Source organism: Tympanuchus pallidicinctus, unplaced genomic scaffold (genome assembly GCF_026119805.1).
Source record: "Tympanuchus pallidicinctus isolate F22 unplaced genomic scaffold, pur_lepc_1.0 scaffold21, whole genome shotgun sequence".
NCBI classification, from domain to species: Eukaryota; Metazoa; Chordata; class Aves; order Galliformes; family Phasianidae; genus Tympanuchus; species Tympanuchus pallidicinctus.
Genome location: NW_026294733.1, coordinates 602,491 through 620,941, shown reverse-complemented (window position 1 = coordinate 620,941; position 18,451 = coordinate 602,491). Strand labels below are relative to the sequence as shown.

Below are 18,451 nucleotides of genomic sequence, written 5' to 3'. Positions count from 1 at the left end.
TTGTGGCAGAAAGATTTATTAAGAACCCGCCTGAAAGGAGGGTGCCATTGGGCATGGGCTGTGAGCAGGGAAGCAGGGTGGGAGGGTGAGCTCTTCTCCAAGCAGAATGACCCCATGCTGCAACAGAGTGAGATGGGGAGAGCTCGGGGCACAGAGCACGGGGAGAACAGCTGCAGGCAAAGTACTTCCCACTGCTCCATGCTGGAATTAAGGCACACACAGCGCTGGGAGGAAGAGCAACCCTACAGGGTGTTGGGTAGAAGTGATCAATGATGTGGTGGTGATGGGCCACTTGCACCTCCAGAGCTGATACAGGCATGGGGGGGTGGTCACACTGGTGTCAGCCAAGCTGAGGGGTCCCCAGATAGGGCCTGGGCTGCTGGTCCTGTGCTGGAGTGCAGCACCCTGCCCCAGCTCAGTGGGCAACATGAGATGAGGGGGACCTGCATCTGTACTTCAGTACAGGTGGGTGTGGACACCTGCACAGCTCACCCTGCCCCCCTCCAGCCCCTGCATTCTCCACGTATTCCTTCCTTTCCACCTTCAAGAAATATTGCTTTTCCCTGGAATGTTTTTGTTTGAAACTCCCTTAATGGGATTAAGAAAATTTAAAAAAAAAAAGAAAAAAAGAAAAAAAGAAAAAAAAAAAAAAAAGAAAAGGTAAGAAAATAAAAAATTGTTACCCCAAAAGGCTGGGGATAGGCTCCAAAGCCACCCCTTCCAGGCTGGGGACACTCGTGGTGAGGTTGGGGACAGAGGGACAGTGAGGGGGGACCTTCTATGTTTGGCAGGAGAAGATTTACTATGTGGGTACAACAGGGGACCTCCTCCTGGCAGCAGAGTCTCTGACCCTGCAGGTACGGGGCTGGGCAGAGCTCCTGAGCCCACCCAAAGCTTTCCTCTCCTTCTGCTTCAAGTGTCAGTTTGGGGCCACACGGAGGGACAGGGTGGTAGAGGTGCATGGACAGACAGGGCAGCAGATGCGGGATGGACACGGGATGGAATGGATGCGGGATGAGGATGGGATGGACGGGTTGGGTTGGAGTAGGATGGGATGAGATGAATTAAAAAGGCAGCGGGGAGAGAAGAGATGCCCCCAGCCCCTCATTGGGACTGCAGGGAGAAGCCCAGCTTGATACAGGCGAGTTCCTCCCCATTGTTGCTGACCACCGCCTGCACGCGGTAGTTGCCGTTGGTCAACCAGGAGGGCAGCTCGACTTCGGGCAGGGTGAAGTCACTGGTGGGCAGTGAGTAGGAGCCCTGCAGAGAGAGGGGCTGCGTGAGTCTACACAGAGCCTACAGCACCGAGGGCACCTGGTTGTGGGACGTACCGCCTTGAAGGGGCAGTGGCAGGGGATGCCGTAGGTGAGCAGCGGCTCCGGGCAGGACGTGCCAGGCGGGATGAGGTCGTCGAGGATGGTGCACACATCATCATAGGTGCAGCTGCCCAGCTGGTCGATGCAGGGCAGTTGGATCCAGAGATCACCCAAGGCCTTCTCCACCACCAGCACCACCTGTAAGAAAGGGCAGTACGCACCCAGCCCTTCCCCTCCTGACCTACGGAACTTACGGGTGCCCTAATTCTGCTTTCAGTTTCTCTCATCCCATTGGTTCCTCTTCCTCCATCCTGACCCCCTGAGCAAACTTCCCCCTTCTCACTGCCCCATACATGTGGCCGGGAGGTGGCACTGTGCCCCTGACGTCCCCTAGGACCGCTGTTCCCATACCATCCCCGGGCATTTCCCAGCTCCTGGGGGGTTGTGAAGCTTGCTGCCCTCCCTCGATCCCATACCCACCTTCAGGGGGGAGGTAATGGCCACACTGCTGCTCACGGCCGCGCTGATGCTCAGGGTCCCCGGGATGCTGATGGGGTCGGGTGCCACCGAGAGGCTCTGGATTACGACGGGATCCTGCCCGTTACCACAGTCCTCCCAGGAAAAGCCACCAGCCTGCAGCACCAAGAAAGGCAGATCCTAAACTTCGCCCTGGATTTCTGAAGGGGCTCATCACAAACAGTAGATGACCTTCATCCATTCCAAAAAATCCAGTGACATTTACCCTCTATGCTTCTCAAGCTTCCAACTCCGTGAGCCTCAGGACATTTCAGGAACTCTCCATCAGCAAGCAATTATAACAACCCCCTTTTGTGCTCATTTTCTCCAAAACAGCGTTTCCAGGCTGTGATTTCCACCCCAGCCTGGAAACACTTTGCATGCAAAGAAGGTGAACATTATTTTTCACGCCAGCTCCAGTCACAGAGCAGGAGCTGTGAAAGCAAAAGCAGCAGGAGCTGCACGCTCTCGGGGTGCTGGGGTTGGAGCAGCCCCCAGGCGAGCTCTGTCCTGGGAATTGATTCACACTTTGCACTTCAAATGGGGTTTAATATTCCCATATTCTCTGGTGCTCAAGGGAGGCTGCCGGGCCTGACTCATCCTGCTGCTCACTGCTCCTCCAGACACCTCGTGGCTCTGATGCTGAGCCAGTTCGGCGAGCGGCCGAAGGAGCCTGGGCAAGTCCTGTGGGGTAATGCAAACCCATGGGATGTCACTAAGGAGGGGGACGCAGCCTGCATGCCCTGCTGAGCACCTCGGTCAGCTGGGGGCTCGGAGTGCAAAGTGTGGAGGGAGGTGGTGCTCGGTGCCAGCAGTGCCAGCAGCTCCTGCCCCACTGGCTGCACCTTGGGCAGTCCCAGCTTCCAGGACTGGGAGAGCCAGTAGAGCAGAGAGGGTATGGAAACCACAGAGGGAAGATCAGCTGGGGCTGAAGTGGGAGGGTGCCTGGGCTGTGCACCCCGAGCAAGCTTGGCTGCGGCTGCCCTGGAACTGGTGGTGGCTGTATGTCCTGGTGGGGCTGTGTGACTTCCTGAGGCTGTGTGTCCTGGTGAGGCCATGTGCCCCGCTGTGTATCTGCTGCCACAGCTGCACCGCTGCCCACACAGCCTGTGTGCAGGGCAAGCCAGGACATGGGGCAGCAGCACATCCCGACTTTTGCAAGAGCCCTGAGCCCCTGCTCCTCCCCACCCGCGGGTCTGCAGGCAGAGAGGCTCCACGGGAGGGGAACGGTGCAACGTGGGTGCATGCGGCTGCGCACAGCCTCTCCTGCTGCTTCTCAGCACCCCACACAACCTGCTGACCCTCTCCCCAAGCAACATCGGCTTCTCAGGAAAACAAAAAAAGAGATCTTTCCCTCCACATCACGTGAAAGTCACGCAAAGGTTCCCCAAAGCCGCCTGAGCGTTTCCCTCTGCGCGTCGGTTCTGTGTGTGGGAACCAGGGCTGCGCACCGGGAAGGCGCACAGAGGAGAGGGATGGAGCCGAGCGAGAGGAGGCCGCCGGGCTCCGGCCGAAGGGATGCAGCCACACTGACATTCCTCTCTGCTGGGAGACGGGCTGAGGCCGAGCCCGAAGCTGCAGCCCTGTCCCCAAGGCGTGGAGGTATTTGTGAGCTCCCTCTTCACCCCGCAGCCCCCCTCGCTCCCCCTCACGTCCCCTCTCCCCGCAGCAGCGAGGCAGGGCCGGTTCCTCTCACCCTCCGCAGCATCCAGGAACCGCTCCTCTCCACCAGCAGCTGCGGCCGCGCAGCGCCGAGCACCGCCGGGCACGGCGACAGCGCGCAGAGCGCCAGGAACAGCCCTGCCAACAGCATCGTCCGGGGGGGCAAACGGGGGGCAATGCGGGAGGAGAACGAGAAGGAAAGCAGAGCGTCTGGCAGCGCGGCGCTGGGTTACCGTCTACTTATCTGCTCGCCCGGCCCATCTCCTGATTCCCCTCCCTCCGCCCGTGCGCTCACACACTGTCCTGCCCTCCTTTTTTCTTTTTTTTTTTTTTTTAATTCCTCCTTTGCGTGGGTTGGTTTTGGGTATTCCTTTATTTTGCAAAGAACAGGACTGGAACGCGGGGATGCTGGGACGGGAAGGGGTTCCCAGGCAGCACTGTGGGGGGGGGGGGGGGGGCATTCAGCTCCCCCCGACCCCAACCCCACAGCCGTGCGCTGGGGCCGCTCCCACCCCGCACGGTGCAGCCCCCAAATCCCCTGCAGTGGAGCTGTCAGAACCCGATGCCGTGCGTGCTGCAGTGGGGTGGGGGCACGCAGCTGGAGAGTTAACCACCCACCGCCCCCTGCCCGTCATTTCAGCGTTTAACCCACCCGGCCCCATCCTACTCCTCCCCCTCCGGGTGCCGCTCCCCAGCTGCTCTGCCTCCCCCCATTGGCAGCGGGACCAGGGGTGGGCAGGGGGGATGTGAGTGAGGCCGCTTTCAGCCGCTTCCCCCCGCCTTATGCAGACACCCTCTGACCTCCCAGCCCTGGGCTCATCCCGGCCCCTGCTGGGCTCTATTTTTAGCTTTCCATCCTTATTTAGCAGCACGGCCGGCTGGCAGCACGCAGGGAGCGTGCAGGGATGGATGCATGGATGGATGCTGCTCCCACCATCGACGACAACTGTCACTGATCCTCCCCGCTCTGGCTTAAGGGCTGGGAATAAATAGCCCCATTCCTGCCTGCCCTCCTCCTCCTTGGGAGAGGGGGGAAGTTATCCCCAGGATTGGTTTTCACTGTGGGGCCCCTGAGCACAGCAACAGGGATGGGGATACGTGGGGAGAGGTGTGGGCACTGCTGTGCTTGAGCCTCTGCCCCTGTTCCTTAGTCTCCAAGGCAGAAGATTTTGTCCTCCATCCCCATCCTTTCCCCACTTTGTTTTTCTATGTGAAACAAGAATAACAACAACAAAAAGAGAAGAAAGTGTTCTAATGGCAGGTTAAGCACATCTCTCTGGTAGGAAATTCACAGAGGCAGGAATGCTGTGGAATCACTGCTTTTTTCCCCAGGGCAGCAGCAGGTGTGACCCAGATCCACTCAGAAGGAGATGCTTTCAGGGCCCCATCTCAGACAGAGCTGCAGAGCTCTCCCACCCGAGAATCACGAGGTCTGCACAATTCTGGCCAAACATCTTTGATTTGCATAGAAAGGAAGCAGCCGACTGATGGGCAGCAGGGATGGTGACTTCATGGCTTGTTTACAGCAGCAAAGCATGGGGGCCAAAGGGCGCAACCACAAACCTCACCAGAGCTCCAGATGCTCCAAAATCCTATGCTGGCACCCCTGCACCTACCCCGCCACAGTTGGGGCTGGAGAGAGAGCCAGGGCAGCTTGCGTAAGTGCTTCTCTTATCAATCATCTTTGGCAAACATCTGTAAGTACCACTGGTACAGATTAACTCTGCACAGGGTCAGCAGGCGCCCTGCCTACAGGAATTCAGCTGAGTGTCAGACAAACCTTCCCAGGTTCACCTTTCCAGGCAAAGCCCTTGAGATATCCCCAGGTGCTGCCATTCCCGGGAACATCCACTCATAGAAATCACAGAACCTTCGGAGTCAGAAAGACCTTTAAAAGCCATCTGCATTCAGCAGGGAGACATGGCATTGACTCTGTCCTGCCAGCACCCAGAGCCCAGCTGGAAAGGTGTAGAAAGTTGGGACCAACTCCGGAACAAAGGGAGCAAATCATGCTTAGGGGCTGAGGAGAGGGGCAGAGGCAGCGAGGCTGACAGGGAAACCTCCAGGAGGGACATCACCCCATGCAGGCCACACAGGAAAGGTTGGAGAAATGGAGAAATTGCTCAACATGAAGTCGAAATCAGGGAGCTTTGGGGCGGCCCCAACGCTGAGTGCAAGGTCGTACAGGGGCTGCAGAAGCAGGGTGCTCAGGCCGGTCCCAATGCATGGGCCCCTTCCCAAGCCCCACATCTCCCACATCTGCTCTCACATCTCCTGCAATGCTTCCACAACCAAGAGAATCCCCATCTACAGCCAAGCTCTGCAGCACAGGGACACCTCAGCACAACCTGTCTGCACCCCAAGCTCTCAACAGCATGCGTGCAAGGCACGATGCCAGCTGGACACTCAGCTGTGTGCACAGCCGCCTCCGTTCCAGCGATGCGACTTCAGCCCAAAAATACACCCATCCTTTTGTGCTCACCTCCGAAATCTGGGCCAGGATTTTTAACTAACCCCAGAGAGGTGGAGACAGGCTCCTCACAGCCTTTTATCCCAGCTGCAATCTGCTCGGCCTGCCAAATAAGTGCTCTCCATGGGGATGGAGACCTGCCCCATGCGTTGCTGTGGGGAGATAAGAGCAGAGACGCTCCCGGTGGTTCCAACCATAGGACCGATGCCAGGAAGCAGCTCTGACTCACAAACTTCACCCAGGTGAAGTAGCATCTACCCATGGAGGACGCGGCATCTGGTCCCACTGGTCCCCACCCTCTGATCCCAGTGACATTTCACAACCCCACTTGGAAGAGAGGTGTTCCCACCAGGCAGGGTTACCAGGAACACTGCCTGGCAGCGCAGGGACGCAGCACCCCCAGCACCCCCAGCACCCCCAGCACCTCCGTCACCTCCTGTGCTGGGACGGCTCCCAAGGGCTGTGTGGACAATGTCAGAATAGAAACTTGTTGACAAAAACTGGCAGTGTTTCCATACAGGCACTGCCTTGTGATGGGGTTGGGACATTTATTTCAGCAGTGCTGGGTATAAAGTTTTTGGGTTTGGTTTTGTTTTGTTTTCTTTCTTTCTTTCTTTCTTTTCTTTTTTTTTCTCAGATCCAGACTTTTTCTTCTTTTCCCTTTCTATTTTTTCTTTTTCTTTCCTTTCCCTTTTATTTTCCCTTTCCCACTCCGTTTCCCCTTTCCCTTTCCTTTTCCCTCTCCATTTCCTTTCTATTTATTTTAGAGCCTTTTTAATAAAATCATCACAACCAAAAAAGTGCAGAGGAACCTGTCCTCTTTGGCAGCAGTTCTGAGACAGGACACTCCAACCCCTCCTGATCGGAGCCCATTCCCAAACCACAGGATTTCCTACTTGAATCATGGCACCCCGCCCCCAACCCAGGGGGCATTTGGGGTGCTGAGGAGGGGGTGAGCAGGACACGGCCCCCCCAAGGCACTGCAGACAACACTGACAACACAGCCCCCCCGGAGCAGAACAAAACCTCTCCCAAACCAGCACCTCCCCCCAAGTACCCCACAGTAAGCGCTAATCCTAACCGCAACTCATTTCTTCCTCAGGGTTCCCCCCCTCAACTCCTGCCGCACCCCAGCCTCGCTCAGGGTTCCCCCCCACGTCGGAGCACTCCGAGCACACGGTGGGGGGGCGGGGGGGGGGGGGTTATCGGGCCGGATCGTCTCCGCTGTGCACCCAGGGACAGCCCCGGGGGCGGGCAAGCAGCTGCGGGGGGGTGGAGGGGGGGCTGCCCGCTGCTGGGGGTGCAGAGCACCCTCTCCCGGCGCCGCCTGCGAGCAGCCACGGCGATTCGGGACTTGATTAATTATTTTATTTTCTTCCCTCTTCTGCCTTCCCAGCTGGGGCGGCTCGTCCCGGCCCGACCCGTCCCGTCCCCTCCGGTGCCGCCGCTCTCCGCGGAAGCCGCCGCCCGTCCGTCGGGGGATGACGGCGCGCCCCGCGCCCCGAGCCTGAGCGCCTCCGGGTTTCCATGGGCGGCTCCGGCAGCGCCCTGCGCTGCTGCCCCGCCGGCGGCAAGGTAGTGGAGCCGGGTCTGCCGGGAGCAGGGCTGGGGGTGCGTGGGGTGAGGGTTTGAGGGAGGTGGGAGCTGGAGTGGAGATGCGGTTCGGGTAGGGGCTGGGAGTTCGCTCGGGGCTGGGATTTGCGCGGAGTTGGGGTTTGCTGTGGGGTGAGGGTGGCGGGGAGCCCCACTTTGCTGTGCTGTTGAGGTCTCGGAGCAGCCACCTGCCCTGCTGCACCCGCGTGGGGGAGAAGCCCCACAGCACGTGGAAGCTCATACCGAGGGGGTGCAGCATCGGGGTAATGGTATTAGAAGTGCTTATTCCACACAGGGTTCATCCTCAGCTTGTTGCTTGCCGTTCTCCCATAGCATCCCCCCACGTCTCAGGAGTGGTTCCCTCCCTCCCCACCCTTGTTCCAATGTACCCATCCTGCCCAAAGTTACACTCTTGCAGGGAAATGCTGAGTCCTCCAGTGCACGGGTGAGGTCTTCTGCAAGTTAAACCCCAGACATCATCACCCTTTTCTTTTTGCCACGCTCACACTCCTTTACCCCCCGCCGTTGGCCTCAGGGCTGTTTGTGAGTTGGATGTGCTGTGTGCTGCTGTCGATGGGTGCTAGATGGGCAGCAAGGAAGTTGGCACAGCCCCACAGTGCCCCCATGGCCCTATGCAGGGGGGCAGTGGGAACCCACAGCTGAAACACTGCAGGATGTGTGGGGGGAGCAGGCACGGCCCCGCAGCCAGCAAGTGTCTTATTTACAGCACTCGAGAGCTTGGCTGCTTCTCTGTATCATGGAAAAAAACGTTCTTCTCTGTGTCATGAGACCAGATGCTTCTGGGCCGGTTGATGACGCTGAGAGCTTGCAGGAAGGGGGCACGGGGCAGGGAGAACCCACAGCCCCCACAGTTCCAGGTGCTGAGAGGCACACATGTACCGAAATGCGGAAATTTCAGCCTGCAGACACCTCCCTTCCTGCTCCCGCTCTCTAACTCTTCTGTTCATCCGCTCGGCTTGCTGCAGTTTGCACCACGCACAACGTCCCCACTGCTATGACTCAGGTGCTTTAATCCTGAAAGCAGCACAGAAAATCCCCTTTATGGCCAAAAGAGGTAAAGGAAGGCACACAGCACCGCCAGCCATGTCCTCCTGCCCAGGGCACCACAGCGCGCAGTGTGAGACCTCCACCCTCCCACTGCTGATGGATGTGCCTTTAAAGCACATCTCTTGGGATGGGGAACCCCAGAAACCCCCGGGACAGAGGGGTCCCCACAGGGGGATGTGACCGGCCCCATGGCAGAGGTGACCTTGGGGAGCAGCAGCAGCCAGGGGAGGCACTGCTGGGCAGCCACGTCCTCCCCAGCAGCGGCGACTGATAACCCTACAATTCAGTGATTCTGTGATAAGGCAGTGGGGGCAGGTGGGAGCCTGGCTCTGGGGGCCCCTTCCCCTCCATGTGTGCTCACTGCTTGGTTGGATGCCTTTCAGAGAGATCAGGGCTGAGGCTTGGATGCTTTCCAGGGCTGGGGTGAGTTTGTTTTGGAGATATAGGAACTATATGTAGCAGCAGGAGGCAGGGGAAGGTCAGAATGCAAAACGTGGGGCTGTCGGTGGCGGATCCGACTGTACAGGGGTGAGAGTCACCCTGAAACAACCTCTGCAGGAGAGCAGCAGAACGCAGGTCCCATGTACTCTGCACTGGGCATCTGCTGAGACCTAGGGAGGTGCTTTAGGGCCATCAGCCAAATCCCGTCCCCCCTCTCCACAGCCACTAAGCAATACCCAGCAGCCCAACTGGGATTTGAATGTTCGTTTCCTGCCTCTGTGTGATTTCATTCACTTACCACAACGTTGCGTAGTTTCGTTGCTTCATGTGAAGCACGAAAAGAGGAAGAAAACACAGTGCATAAAAGCACTGAGAGCTGAGGCAGAGGCCCACAGTTGCCTGCAGGTGCGTGGGAGCAAACCTCGAGGTGCTGCAGGTTCAGGGGGAAGCTGCTCAGAACTGACCCCAAACAGTTCTGCTCCACCAGGAGAAATATTTTGTTGTAAGAATTTGAGTATAGACATACATGCCTTAATTTTGTTTTAAGCTACAGGGTGGTTTTGGCACGAGCCTCTCCAAACCTGAATGCCTCTCCAAATGCCTTCGTTCTGAAACATCCCAGAACCAGAACAGCAGCACCTGCAGGACATTCTGTGTGGTTCTCCCAGTGCAAACTCTGCTGCAGCTGGAGCAGCTCTGGGGTTGCTGTACACGCGTTTAGCTTTCAGCCTCTTGGTTTTGGTTTTGTGGTGAAGCTCTCCAAGATAGAGGAGCACTCAAGAGCTCATTGAGCTGCAGACAATCTTCCAGTTGCTCCCAGAGGTGGTGTCACCTGCAGCCTTAGGGCAGGGATTCAGATCTGGTGAGGCTGATGCACTGCTCACCCCAGGCAATGATTTCGGAGCTGATGCAGTTGCCTGAAATCCAACTTGATGGGCAGCAAAGAGACTCTGGGGCTCCATTCCATTGAACGTGGGCACAGGAGAGAGGGAAAAGTGCCCCAGAGCCATGCTGGGGACATGGTCTGCTCACAGCCGGTCCCTGGGCATCACCTTCATGGTGCTTTGAGCACCCTGGGCTGCGTCCCCTTGGCTGTGCCGTGGCCATGCCCTCTCACAGTCTTGCCTTCATCAGGCTTACATCTGAGACCTTCTGGAAGGTGTCCCCAAAGGCCTCCATGACCATTGTGCAGCCATGCAAGGCACAGAACATGCTGTGCTGTTTTCACTTTGCACCCTTCCCGCAGCTGAGTCTCAGGCACAAGGAACCTTTTGGCAGACGTGCCAGGCTCTTAAATCCCCGTTTCCCATTCTCAATGCCCTGAAGGATCAGCTCGGGGCTGGAGCGGAGCTGCAGGCAGGGAAGAGCCCGACCTCAGCATGCGGCATTCACACCGCACACGGCAAATCCCGGCTGCCTCCACCAACACCATAGAAGGGCAGACGCAGCCGGGGCTTCCCAGAGGCTCAGCGTTCCCCGCTCTCTCTGGCAGCACGCTTCCCTGCAGCTGCAGAAGAGGGGCAGCCAGGGAGCGGAGCAGCACCGCGCCTGTTTGCTTTGCTTTGCTTTTTTCTCCAGCCAGGCTCCCTAATGGGGTTTGTGTTTGGTCACGGTGCGCCCCAGGGAAGTAGGGATGGAGGAGGGTGAAAGGGACTCAGACAAAAGTTTTGCTGTCCCGTCCTATTGTGCATATCATGTTTCTCTTGGCTAGAGGCAGCAAAAAGGCAAGCAACAGCAGGGAGCGCCTGGCCAGGAGCTCAGCGCCAGGAGGACAGAGAACGGTGAGAAGGAAATGTCTGTCTCCATCGATGCACTCACTCAGGGTACTGCTATGAAAGCAGTAAAACAGTCCCCACGAGGCTGATGGAAGCTCGGGGTGATGCCCCAGCTCCAGCACGGGAAGGGACGATGAAATCCCAGTGGCATCCCATCATCTTGGACAGATCGGCCATTCCCAGGGCAGGAGGCACTGGGTTGCCTCCTTTCACAGCCTGCTAACGCCGTCCCATTAGTCCTAATTTGCACTGAGTGTGCTGGGAGGAGGGATTTGTCCAGTGGAAGAGCACAGAGAGGCTGATACCAGCGGGATGTGCCCGGTTTCAGCCCCGTTTGTTTTGCAGCCAATGGAGCCGGCAAGGAGCAGGCAGCGCCGGGGGAGGAGCACGGTGAGGAGGGTGTGAAACTGCTCCAAGGACAGGAGGAGGAGGAGAGGCTGCGAGGAGCCCGGAGGGCAGAGGATGAAGGACAGCGAGGTGTCAGCACCCAGGTGGGTCAGGAATCAGGATGCTGCGGGGTGCACTGCTTGGCTGCAGGGACAGCCTATGGGACATTCAGGGTCTTGTCATCTCCAGGTGGAAAAGGACCTGGAGCTGAAGGAAAAGTTTGATGCCCTGAGGAGAGAGCATGAGGAGACCCTGCAAGGTGAGATCCCTGGGCAGAGCACAACCCCCACCCGCTCCCCACAGCCTCTCCAGCTCGTGTGGGGCTGTGGGACGTGGGGATGCCACCGCTGGTGTCCTTGTGCCAGTGACACTCAGCTCCCCTACAGAACTCCAAAGAGTGCATGAGCAGGAGAAGCTGCTGCTGGCAGAGTCCCACCACAGGTCCCAGGAAGCCTTACAGGTACCCATGGGGAGATCCTCAGCCCTAGGAGGACCATCTTGGGGTCTCCAGTATGCCGTGCAGTCCTGCTGTTATTGGGCTGCCCCTGCTGGAAAAAAATCCCAGCTGCCTCCTGCTTCTTCCCCTGCTGCCCAGGAGACCATCGCCGCACTGAAGTCCCAGCTGCAGTCTTTCCAGGACAGGATGAAGCGGGTGGAGGAATCACTGCTGAGCAGGGACTACAAGAAGCACATCGAGGTGCTGGGATACACACAGCTGGTGGCCTATGAAGGACAACCAGGGTGCAAATATCCATGGAATCACAGAATGACTTGGTTGGAAGAGGCCTTAAAGCCAATCCAGTTCCAACCCCCTGTCAAGGAAAGGCTGCCACCCACTGGATCAGGCTGCCCAGGGCACATATTGGTGTCAGGGAGGTGTCCTGTTCCTGGGAGGTTGGCACAAAGTTTCTCTGGTGGACCCCAGCAATGGATGCACAGAGGGCACTGGGACAGCTGAAGGGGTGAAATGCCATTCCTGGGAGGCGTGTGGGCTGTTTGGGTCTCTTGAGCACAAGTGAAGGGCAAATCTTGGCACATTGAGTGTCCAAACCTACTGTGGCACGAAGGACCCCAGCTGCGAGCACCATGCCAGCAGGGTCACACATGGGCAAATAAGCAAAGGTGGAAGAACCAAGTGCCAACCCCGCTGCCGTTCTGACCCCCCTCTCTCATACCCCTAGGAGCATGGGAGCCCCAGCCCCTTCTGGGAGCAGGAGCTGGAGAGTCTGCACTTTGTCATTGAGATGAAGAATGAGCATATCCACGGCCTGGACAAGAAGCTGCTGAACCTGGAGAGTGTGGTGGGTTCAAGGGGGGTGCAAATGGGTTTTGCTCTTTCTATCTCTTGATATTCACCTGAATGTATCTCCTCCCCACCTGAATACTGACCAGTATCTGTGAATGGAGCTGGATGGAGCCTGGTTACTCCCTTGGAGCAGGGAGGTGTCATTGAGATGGCTTCCCACTGAGCACAGCACTGGGGGACACAAGTGGGTGCTCCCCAGCCCCCTCCTCACCCTGATGTTCCCCTTGCAGGCAGAGAGAAACCTTCTGCTGGAGGAGAAGGTGAAGACCTTGCAGCAAGAGAATGAGGACCTGCAGGTGCGCACCCAGAACCACCTGGTGATGACAAGGTAAGCACACACCCATCAGCTTCACGGCTGAGGTTGGCACCTGAGGAGGCACAAGGGACAGTGGTGGGGACGTGGATCCCACAGCACTGCCCTTTGCCCACAGGCAGCTGTCAGAGGAGCTGCTGGCCATCCGTGGGGCGCTGGAGAAGGAGTCGAAGCTGCGGGAGCAGGCTCACCACGAGAAGGAGGAGCTGCTGTACCGTGTGCTCAACGGGGGGGATGGCTGCCCCTTCCCCATCGCTGCCAGTGACGTGCCTCTCATTGCCACGTAGCGCACAGCCCAGGGGGCAGCATGGCTGTGAGTGCCCCCACTCTCCAGGGCCGGCCCTTGGGGCGGCCCTACGCCATGGAGCACTTCCCAGGACGCCTGCGCCTGCCTTTCCCCGGCCTCTGCTGCAGGGGGGGACACGCTGTGCCATCCCCACACCCCTTTTCTGGGGGTGAGCGGGGTCAGCTGGAACACACAGATGTGCATGGGGGTTGGATCTGACCTAGCGCTTGGCTCTGAGAATATCCAGCATCAGTGCTGCCTGGAGGTGGGGTGGGCATGGGATGTGCTGGTCCCATTCCCTGGGGCGGGCGGGAAGTCAGAGCTCCCTGCTGCCACCTCCATCTCCAGCATCAGCTCCCAGGGACCTTTCCCACGCCCAAGTATGACCCTGCTCACTGCCACACTACAGCCGAGCCCTGCCTGTCGCTGCTGCAATCAGCCAGCACCACCAGCCCCATCTTCTCTCCCCATGCTGGGTAGAGATGCACATCTGGGAGCAGAGCATCCTTCCACAGGATGCCAGCAGGTCACATCCCCCTGCTCCAAGCCAGGGGTCATCAACAGGGCCATGGGGCCACTGCACACAGATGGACACAGGTATGGGCTGGATGCACACAGCACTTTCCCCTGGGCACACATGAGTGCCGTGGAACAGTCACCACTCCAGAGGCTGTCATCAGTCTGTCCCCTCCTTGGGGCTGTGTAGTCGGGGTGTGGGTGTCTGTGCGTGTGTTTGTGTGTGTGTATGAGTTGTGCACCAGGCCAACGTGCTACTGGCTGTAACAATGACAAGACTATGAGAAGCAGCAGCCTCGAGAACCCAGCGTCAGTGTTTTTGAGGACCGGTGGGGTGGCAGAAAAATAACAAAACCAGCAAAAAAGCTCGACTGCTTTATCCTCTCTGAACAAAAATCCTTTAGCAGGGGTTTGCCCTGGGGGTTGGGGCTGCTCAGGGACAGCAGCTGCCTGTGCACAGGGTGGATGAATCCAGGCGGTGGGGACCAGGCCATCCCCTCCAGCCCTCCCCAGGCACATGGGTGCTGCATTCCCAGCCCTGTCTTCCTGCAGCTCCCGGGGCTGGTGGTTCTCAGCACTGTGCCAGATCCCATAGCCAAAGTAAATGAGGAAGCCTGAAAATGAGCAGAATAGAGTGGGGGGCTCTCTGCCCTCTCCTCCAAACACTTTGGGCCATGGATTAGAGGATGGGATGCTCCCACTGCCCTGTCCTAGTAAAGCAGGCATCTCTCCACCACCCACTCCCCACCAGCAGAGCAAAGCAAGGTGCAGGGCTCACCAAGGGCCATCCAGAGCAGGTACCGCAGCCATGCGGCCGCACCGAGCTGTGCCATCAGGCAACTGTTGGCGGTGATGCTGAGCAGTGGCAGGAAGGGCAGGCAGGGAACCTACAGCCGTCAGGTCATGGGGTCAGCCTGGACCCTTGGGGTAGCTGCAGCCTACCTGGGCTCTTTGTGCTGTCGCTATGGCAAGGGGAAGCCCAACCCCATCACTGGGATATGGGGCTCTGAGGGGTGCTGCCACCCAGCCTGCGCTGTGGAAGTGGGTGCTCATGGGGTGGTTTGGCTGATAGGTGCTACACTGGGGCAGGAGGTGCTGCAGGTGCTCCATCCCCTAGATCCCTTTCCCTAGGGAAGGTCCCTGAGGCTGCTTTGCTCACCATGAAGGATGCTCTCTCCCGGCTCTGGGGCTGCCTCCAGACGAGCAGAGCGGCCACCAAGATTCCCAGCAGCAGCAGAACCAGGGCAGCCCCGCAGCCGGCCCCATGGGCATGCAGGCAGGGCAGCGCGGCACCGCTAAGCCCACCGACGGCACCGAGCAGCGCGGCTGTGGGGATACGGGTCAGTGCCTTAGGAGCAGCTCCGTGCGGTGACAAGGGACAGGGGACCGGGGTGGGAGCTGGCAGCTCGGGACTGTCTGCGTAGCTTTTAGCATGGAAAGCAGAAAGAGAGAGAGGCTCCAGGAGAGGGCAGGAGGGAGCTCAGCATGTGCGGCAGGGCGTGATCCAGCCCACCCCGCCATGTCCCCACGGGTCCGCCCACACCAGCTCTCCATAGCCCCCACGTGTACCGATGGCCAGCAGAGCCCAGGACACCACGGTGTAGGAATGCGGGGTGGGATGGGGGGGTGGCCTCAGCACAGCCTGCCACCAGGACTGTGCCACCGGGACCTTCCTCACGGGAGCATCCTGGGTGCAGGGCTCAGGGCGGTACCTGAGCAGATGTTCAACATCAGGCAGTGATGCTGTGTGTCCCCATCTCCCCCCCCCAGCCCACCCTGCAGCCACACCTGAGCAGAAGCACACAGCCAGCCACCAGTGAGTAGGACAGCAGCGTGCCGAGGGACATGGTGTCCACCAGAGCCTTCAGGTCAAGGAGGAGAGCCAGGAGAGCTGCAGAGATGAGGAGCACAGCATGGGCCATGCTCTCCCCGTGTCACCACTGCAGCAGGGCTCAAGCTGGTGATGCTTCAGCCCCTGGGCACAGCACCAGCCTTCAGCACCCACTTCTGAGTCTCCAAGAGACCCTCTGTAGGAATTTCCCAGCTCCTCGCTTTAGGGTTCCTGGTTCTGCTTGGCTCCCCCCACAATGAATTTAACCTTAAATGTTGCTCAACTCATAGACAGGCTATAGGGGCTCTATATAGGAGCTCTGAATGAGAACAAGGTTGGTGGATAACATCTAGCTCAGTAACTTGCCCACCTGCCACTGCTCCAGACACCAGTGTGGCCACCACCGGGCACTGACGGTGGCTGACTTTGGCCAGAGGACTGAAGAGGAGCCCATCTCGAGCCATGGCATACAGGATCCTTGGCATGGGGAACATGGAGCCCAGGAGGCTGCAGAGAGGGGAGAAAAGGGCAGCACTCGGGAGGTAGCACCCTGCACCCAGGGGAGCTCCCAGTCTTCTGTACCATCTATGACCTCTTCAAGACCACATTGGCATGGCTGTCACCTCCCTTACCATCAGATAAGGGCCAACATCACAGGTGTGGTGTCCACAGGTCATCTGGGCACACCAGGACCCCCGCTCACCTGGTGATGAGGGCACACAAGGACCCCACAGCCACAGCGTGCTTTGCACTGCCCCAGCCAACATAGTCAAAAGCCACTGGGAAGGGGCTGGTGGTGTCCAGGAGGTGGTAGGGCATCATCAAGGTGAGGGCAGCAGATACTCCAAAGTATGCCAGGAAGCAGATGAGGAGGGAAAGGACGATGCCCATGGGGATGGATCTCTGTGGGTCCCTCACTTCTTCCCCTGAGGAGGACAAGATGAGGCTGGGGAGTGGATCTGCAGCATCTGCATGGGTGCAGAAGATTTACCCCCATAGTGGAATTCACAACTCCATCTCTCCTAGCTCACCTGTGGTAGCAATGCAGTCAAACCCAACAAAAGCATAGAAACAGGTTGCAGCTCCAGCCAAGGTGCCAGTGAAACCATATGGCATGAAGCCTCCCACCCCAAAGACACCAGTTTTGTTGTCAGCCATGGACTGGTTCCTGTGAGGAAGAAGAGAAGGAAGAGTCAGACAGCATAAAGGGGTCTCAGGATGGGACTTTTGCTCTTAGGCATATTGTCAATATCCCCACATCCCCTGCAACACAGAGCATGGAGAAATAAAGGGGAAAGTGGGATTTCCTAGGAGAGAGCTTTAGGGGGCCACCCATCCATCCACACCCCCATGAAGGCAGCACTGGGTAGCAGAGCCACTCATACCCAGCTCCATGGGCTGCCCAGAGCAGATCCTCTTCTCGCAGCTGCCAGTTGCTCAGGTCACCCTTGATGAAGCCACTGGCTGTGATGAAGAGCAGGACGAGCACATTGAGGGCAGTGAAAGCTTTGTTGATTGTGGTGGACTCCTTCACTCCAAAGGAAAGCAGCCCTGGGGAGAAGAGCACAAAGCTGTCTGTGCCCTTTGGGTGACACCACAGTGGACATCACTGGGGATGGTGGAAATGGAGGACAGCAGTGGGACCCTCCTGCGCAGTAGGGTGGTGTGGGGTAAGCACACTACCTGCCAGCAGCATTACCAGGCATGCAGCAAGGACATCGGGATGCTCCGCCAGCCCTGCTGAGTGGATGGGGGCATGGGCATCCAAAAACCTCCCCATCCTCTTGCCAAGGAGCTCATCAAAGGTAGCACTCCAGGCTCGAGCAACGCTGGCCGTACCTGGGGAGAGGTGATGGTGTTGACTTGGGCACTGCTGGGGATGCCCCCAATGGAGCTAGGCAAACCCACGGCCACCAAGCACTGGAAGGGTCAGAAGTGCCCTATACCGATGACATAGGACAGCAGCAGATTCCACCCAGCAATGAACGCCCACAGCTCGCCCACTGTCACATAGCAGTAGAGATAAGCAGAGCCGGCCATGGGCACGCGCGCCCCGAATTCGGCATAGCACAACCCAGATAAAATGGACACAATGGCTGCAATCAGGAAAGAAATAATGATACTGGGGCCGGAGGTGGTCTTGGCCACATCCCCCACCAGCACATAAACACCAGCTCCCAGCGTGCTGCCCACTCCCAGTGCAACCAGGTCAGAGGGGGAAAGGCAGCGGCGGAGGCTGGAGGGCACTGAGCTGCCCGGGGTCTTCCTGCGGAAGAGCAGCATCCAGGTGGAAAGCAGGCGGCCCCAACACGGCATCTGCAGGACAGCAAAGAGATAGTGTGAGGATGCTGCATTGGGGGGTGGCCTCAGAGGGCACTACAGGGGACCACTGGCTGCCACAAGGATGCTCCCACTGCACCATAACCACACCATAACGCATCTCAGGCAGGGGACCGTGAGCCTGCACAGTGATTCTGTGGCTTGCTAATGTCACCAAAAAGGATGTCAGCCTTGCAGCAACCCCACACTGGTGGACATCGGTGCCCTGGTTGGTGCTGGGGTCTGCATGCCTTCCCCTGGGAGCTCCCAGGAGCACAGCAAGGGGCACTGCATGCCTTCACATTCCTGTGGTGCCGCACTGTGCAGCACGGAGTTTGGTCCCGTAATCTTCTCTTCAAGGGGCCAGGATCTCAGCCAGACATCCAGCCTGCCTTCCTACCCCATCCCCAGCTGCATTTCCCTATCGCACACCATCATCCCACTCAGATCCCTTTTCCCTGATCATTTTGTTTTAGTCAGAAGGTTATCAAAAACTAAAGCATCTTCCTGGTAAGACCAACTACTCACCCTGGCAATCCTTTAGGAAAATTTCTCCAGCTGCAAAGTGAGCCTCAGGCAGCCCCAGCAGCATCTGCGCTCACCCCTTGGGCTTAAATCCCTTTGGGAACACCCTGATCCTCCCTCTGCCCAC

The 18,451-nt window shown here is 58.3% G+C and overlaps 4 protein-coding genes across 4 annotated transcripts; 1 reads left to right on the top strand and 3 right to left on the bottom strand.

Annotated features, from left to right (window-relative positions):
* Positions 1 to 3,761, bottom strand: GM2A (ganglioside GM2 activator). The gene is made up of 4 exons (XM_052684439.1): positions 3,529 to 3,761; positions 1,797 to 1,949; positions 1,332 to 1,514; positions 1 to 1,260 (listed from the first exon to the last, which is right to left on the bottom strand). Exons 1-4 carry the CDS (start codon positions 3,643 to 3,645, stop codon positions 1,105 to 1,107), a joined length of 609 nt encoding a protein of 202 aa, XP_052540399.1. The 5' UTR covers positions 3,646 to 3,761; the 3' UTR covers positions 1 to 1,104.
* Positions 3,762 to 7,254: 3,493 nt separating this feature from the next.
* On the top strand, positions 7,255 to 13,602 carry CCDC69 (coiled-coil domain containing 69). The gene is made up of 9 exons (XM_052684441.1): positions 7,255 to 7,539; positions 10,778 to 10,847; positions 11,187 to 11,332; positions 11,418 to 11,487; positions 11,615 to 11,688; positions 11,824 to 11,925; positions 12,410 to 12,529; positions 12,765 to 12,862; positions 12,966 to 13,602. Exons 1-9 carry the CDS (start codon positions 7,492 to 7,494, stop codon positions 13,132 to 13,134), a joined length of 897 nt encoding a protein of 298 aa, XP_052540401.1. The 5' UTR covers positions 7,255 to 7,491; the 3' UTR covers positions 13,135 to 13,602.
* On the bottom strand, positions 13,569 to 15,114 carry LOC128081326 (uncharacterized; the record flags this gene model as incomplete). The annotated part of the gene is made up of 3 exons (XM_052684440.1): positions 13,569 to 14,263; positions 14,428 to 14,536; positions 14,809 to 15,114. Coding segments are annotated over 3 exons (1,110 nt in total), but the record flags the coding sequence as incomplete, so codon positions are not given.
* LOC128081323 (cationic amino acid transporter 2-like) lies at positions 15,084 to 18,423 on the bottom strand. Its single transcript, XM_052684437.1, has 9 exons — positions 18,328 to 18,423; positions 17,427 to 17,796; positions 17,164 to 17,319; positions 16,866 to 17,031; positions 16,512 to 16,648; positions 16,184 to 16,406; positions 15,851 to 15,987; positions 15,438 to 15,540; positions 15,084 to 15,361 (listed from the first exon to the last, which is right to left on the bottom strand). Exons 2-9 carry the CDS (start codon positions 17,794 to 17,796, stop codon positions 15,130 to 15,132), a joined length of 1,524 nt encoding a protein of 507 aa, XP_052540397.1. The 5' UTR covers positions 18,328 to 18,423; the 3' UTR covers positions 15,084 to 15,129.
* Between the last annotated feature and the right edge of the window lie 28 nt (positions 18,424 to 18,451).

Coding starts and splice junctions, on each gene's coding strand:
- GM2A (XM_052684439.1), bottom strand. CDS start 3,645: ATGCTGTTGGCAGGGCTGTTCCTGGCGCTCTGCGCGCTGTCGCCGTGC. Junction 1,950..3,528: donor GTTCCTGGATGCTGCGGAGG/GTGAGAGGAACC, acceptor TTGGTGCTGCAG/GCTGGTGGCTTTTCCTGGGA. Junction 1,261..1,331: donor GCCACTGCCCCTTCAAGGCG/GTACGTCCCACA, acceptor CTCTCTCTGCAG/GGCTCCTACTCACTGCCCAC.
- LOC128081323 (XM_052684437.1), bottom strand. CDS start 17,796: ATGCCGTGTTGGGGCCGCCTGCTTTCCACCTGGATGCTGCTCTTCCGC. Junction 17,032..17,163: donor CCTGGTAATGCTGCTGGCAG/GTAGTGTGCTTA, acceptor TCTTCTCCCCAG/GGCTGCTTTCCTTTGGAGTG. Junction 16,649..16,865: donor TGGGCAGCCCATGGAGCTGG/GTATGAGTGGCT, acceptor TCTTCCTCACAG/GAACCAGTCCATGGCTGACA.
- CCDC69 (XM_052684441.1), top strand. CDS start 7,492: ATGGGCGGCTCCGGCAGCGCCCTGCGCTGCTGCCCCGCCGGCGGCAAG. Junction 12,530..12,764: donor TGCTGAACCTGGAGAGTGTG/GTGGGTTCAAGG, acceptor TTCCCCTTGCAG/GCAGAGAGAAACCTTCTGCT. Junction 12,863..12,965: donor AACCACCTGGTGATGACAAG/GTAAGCACACAC, acceptor CTTTGCCCACAG/GCAGCTGTCAGAGGAGCTGC.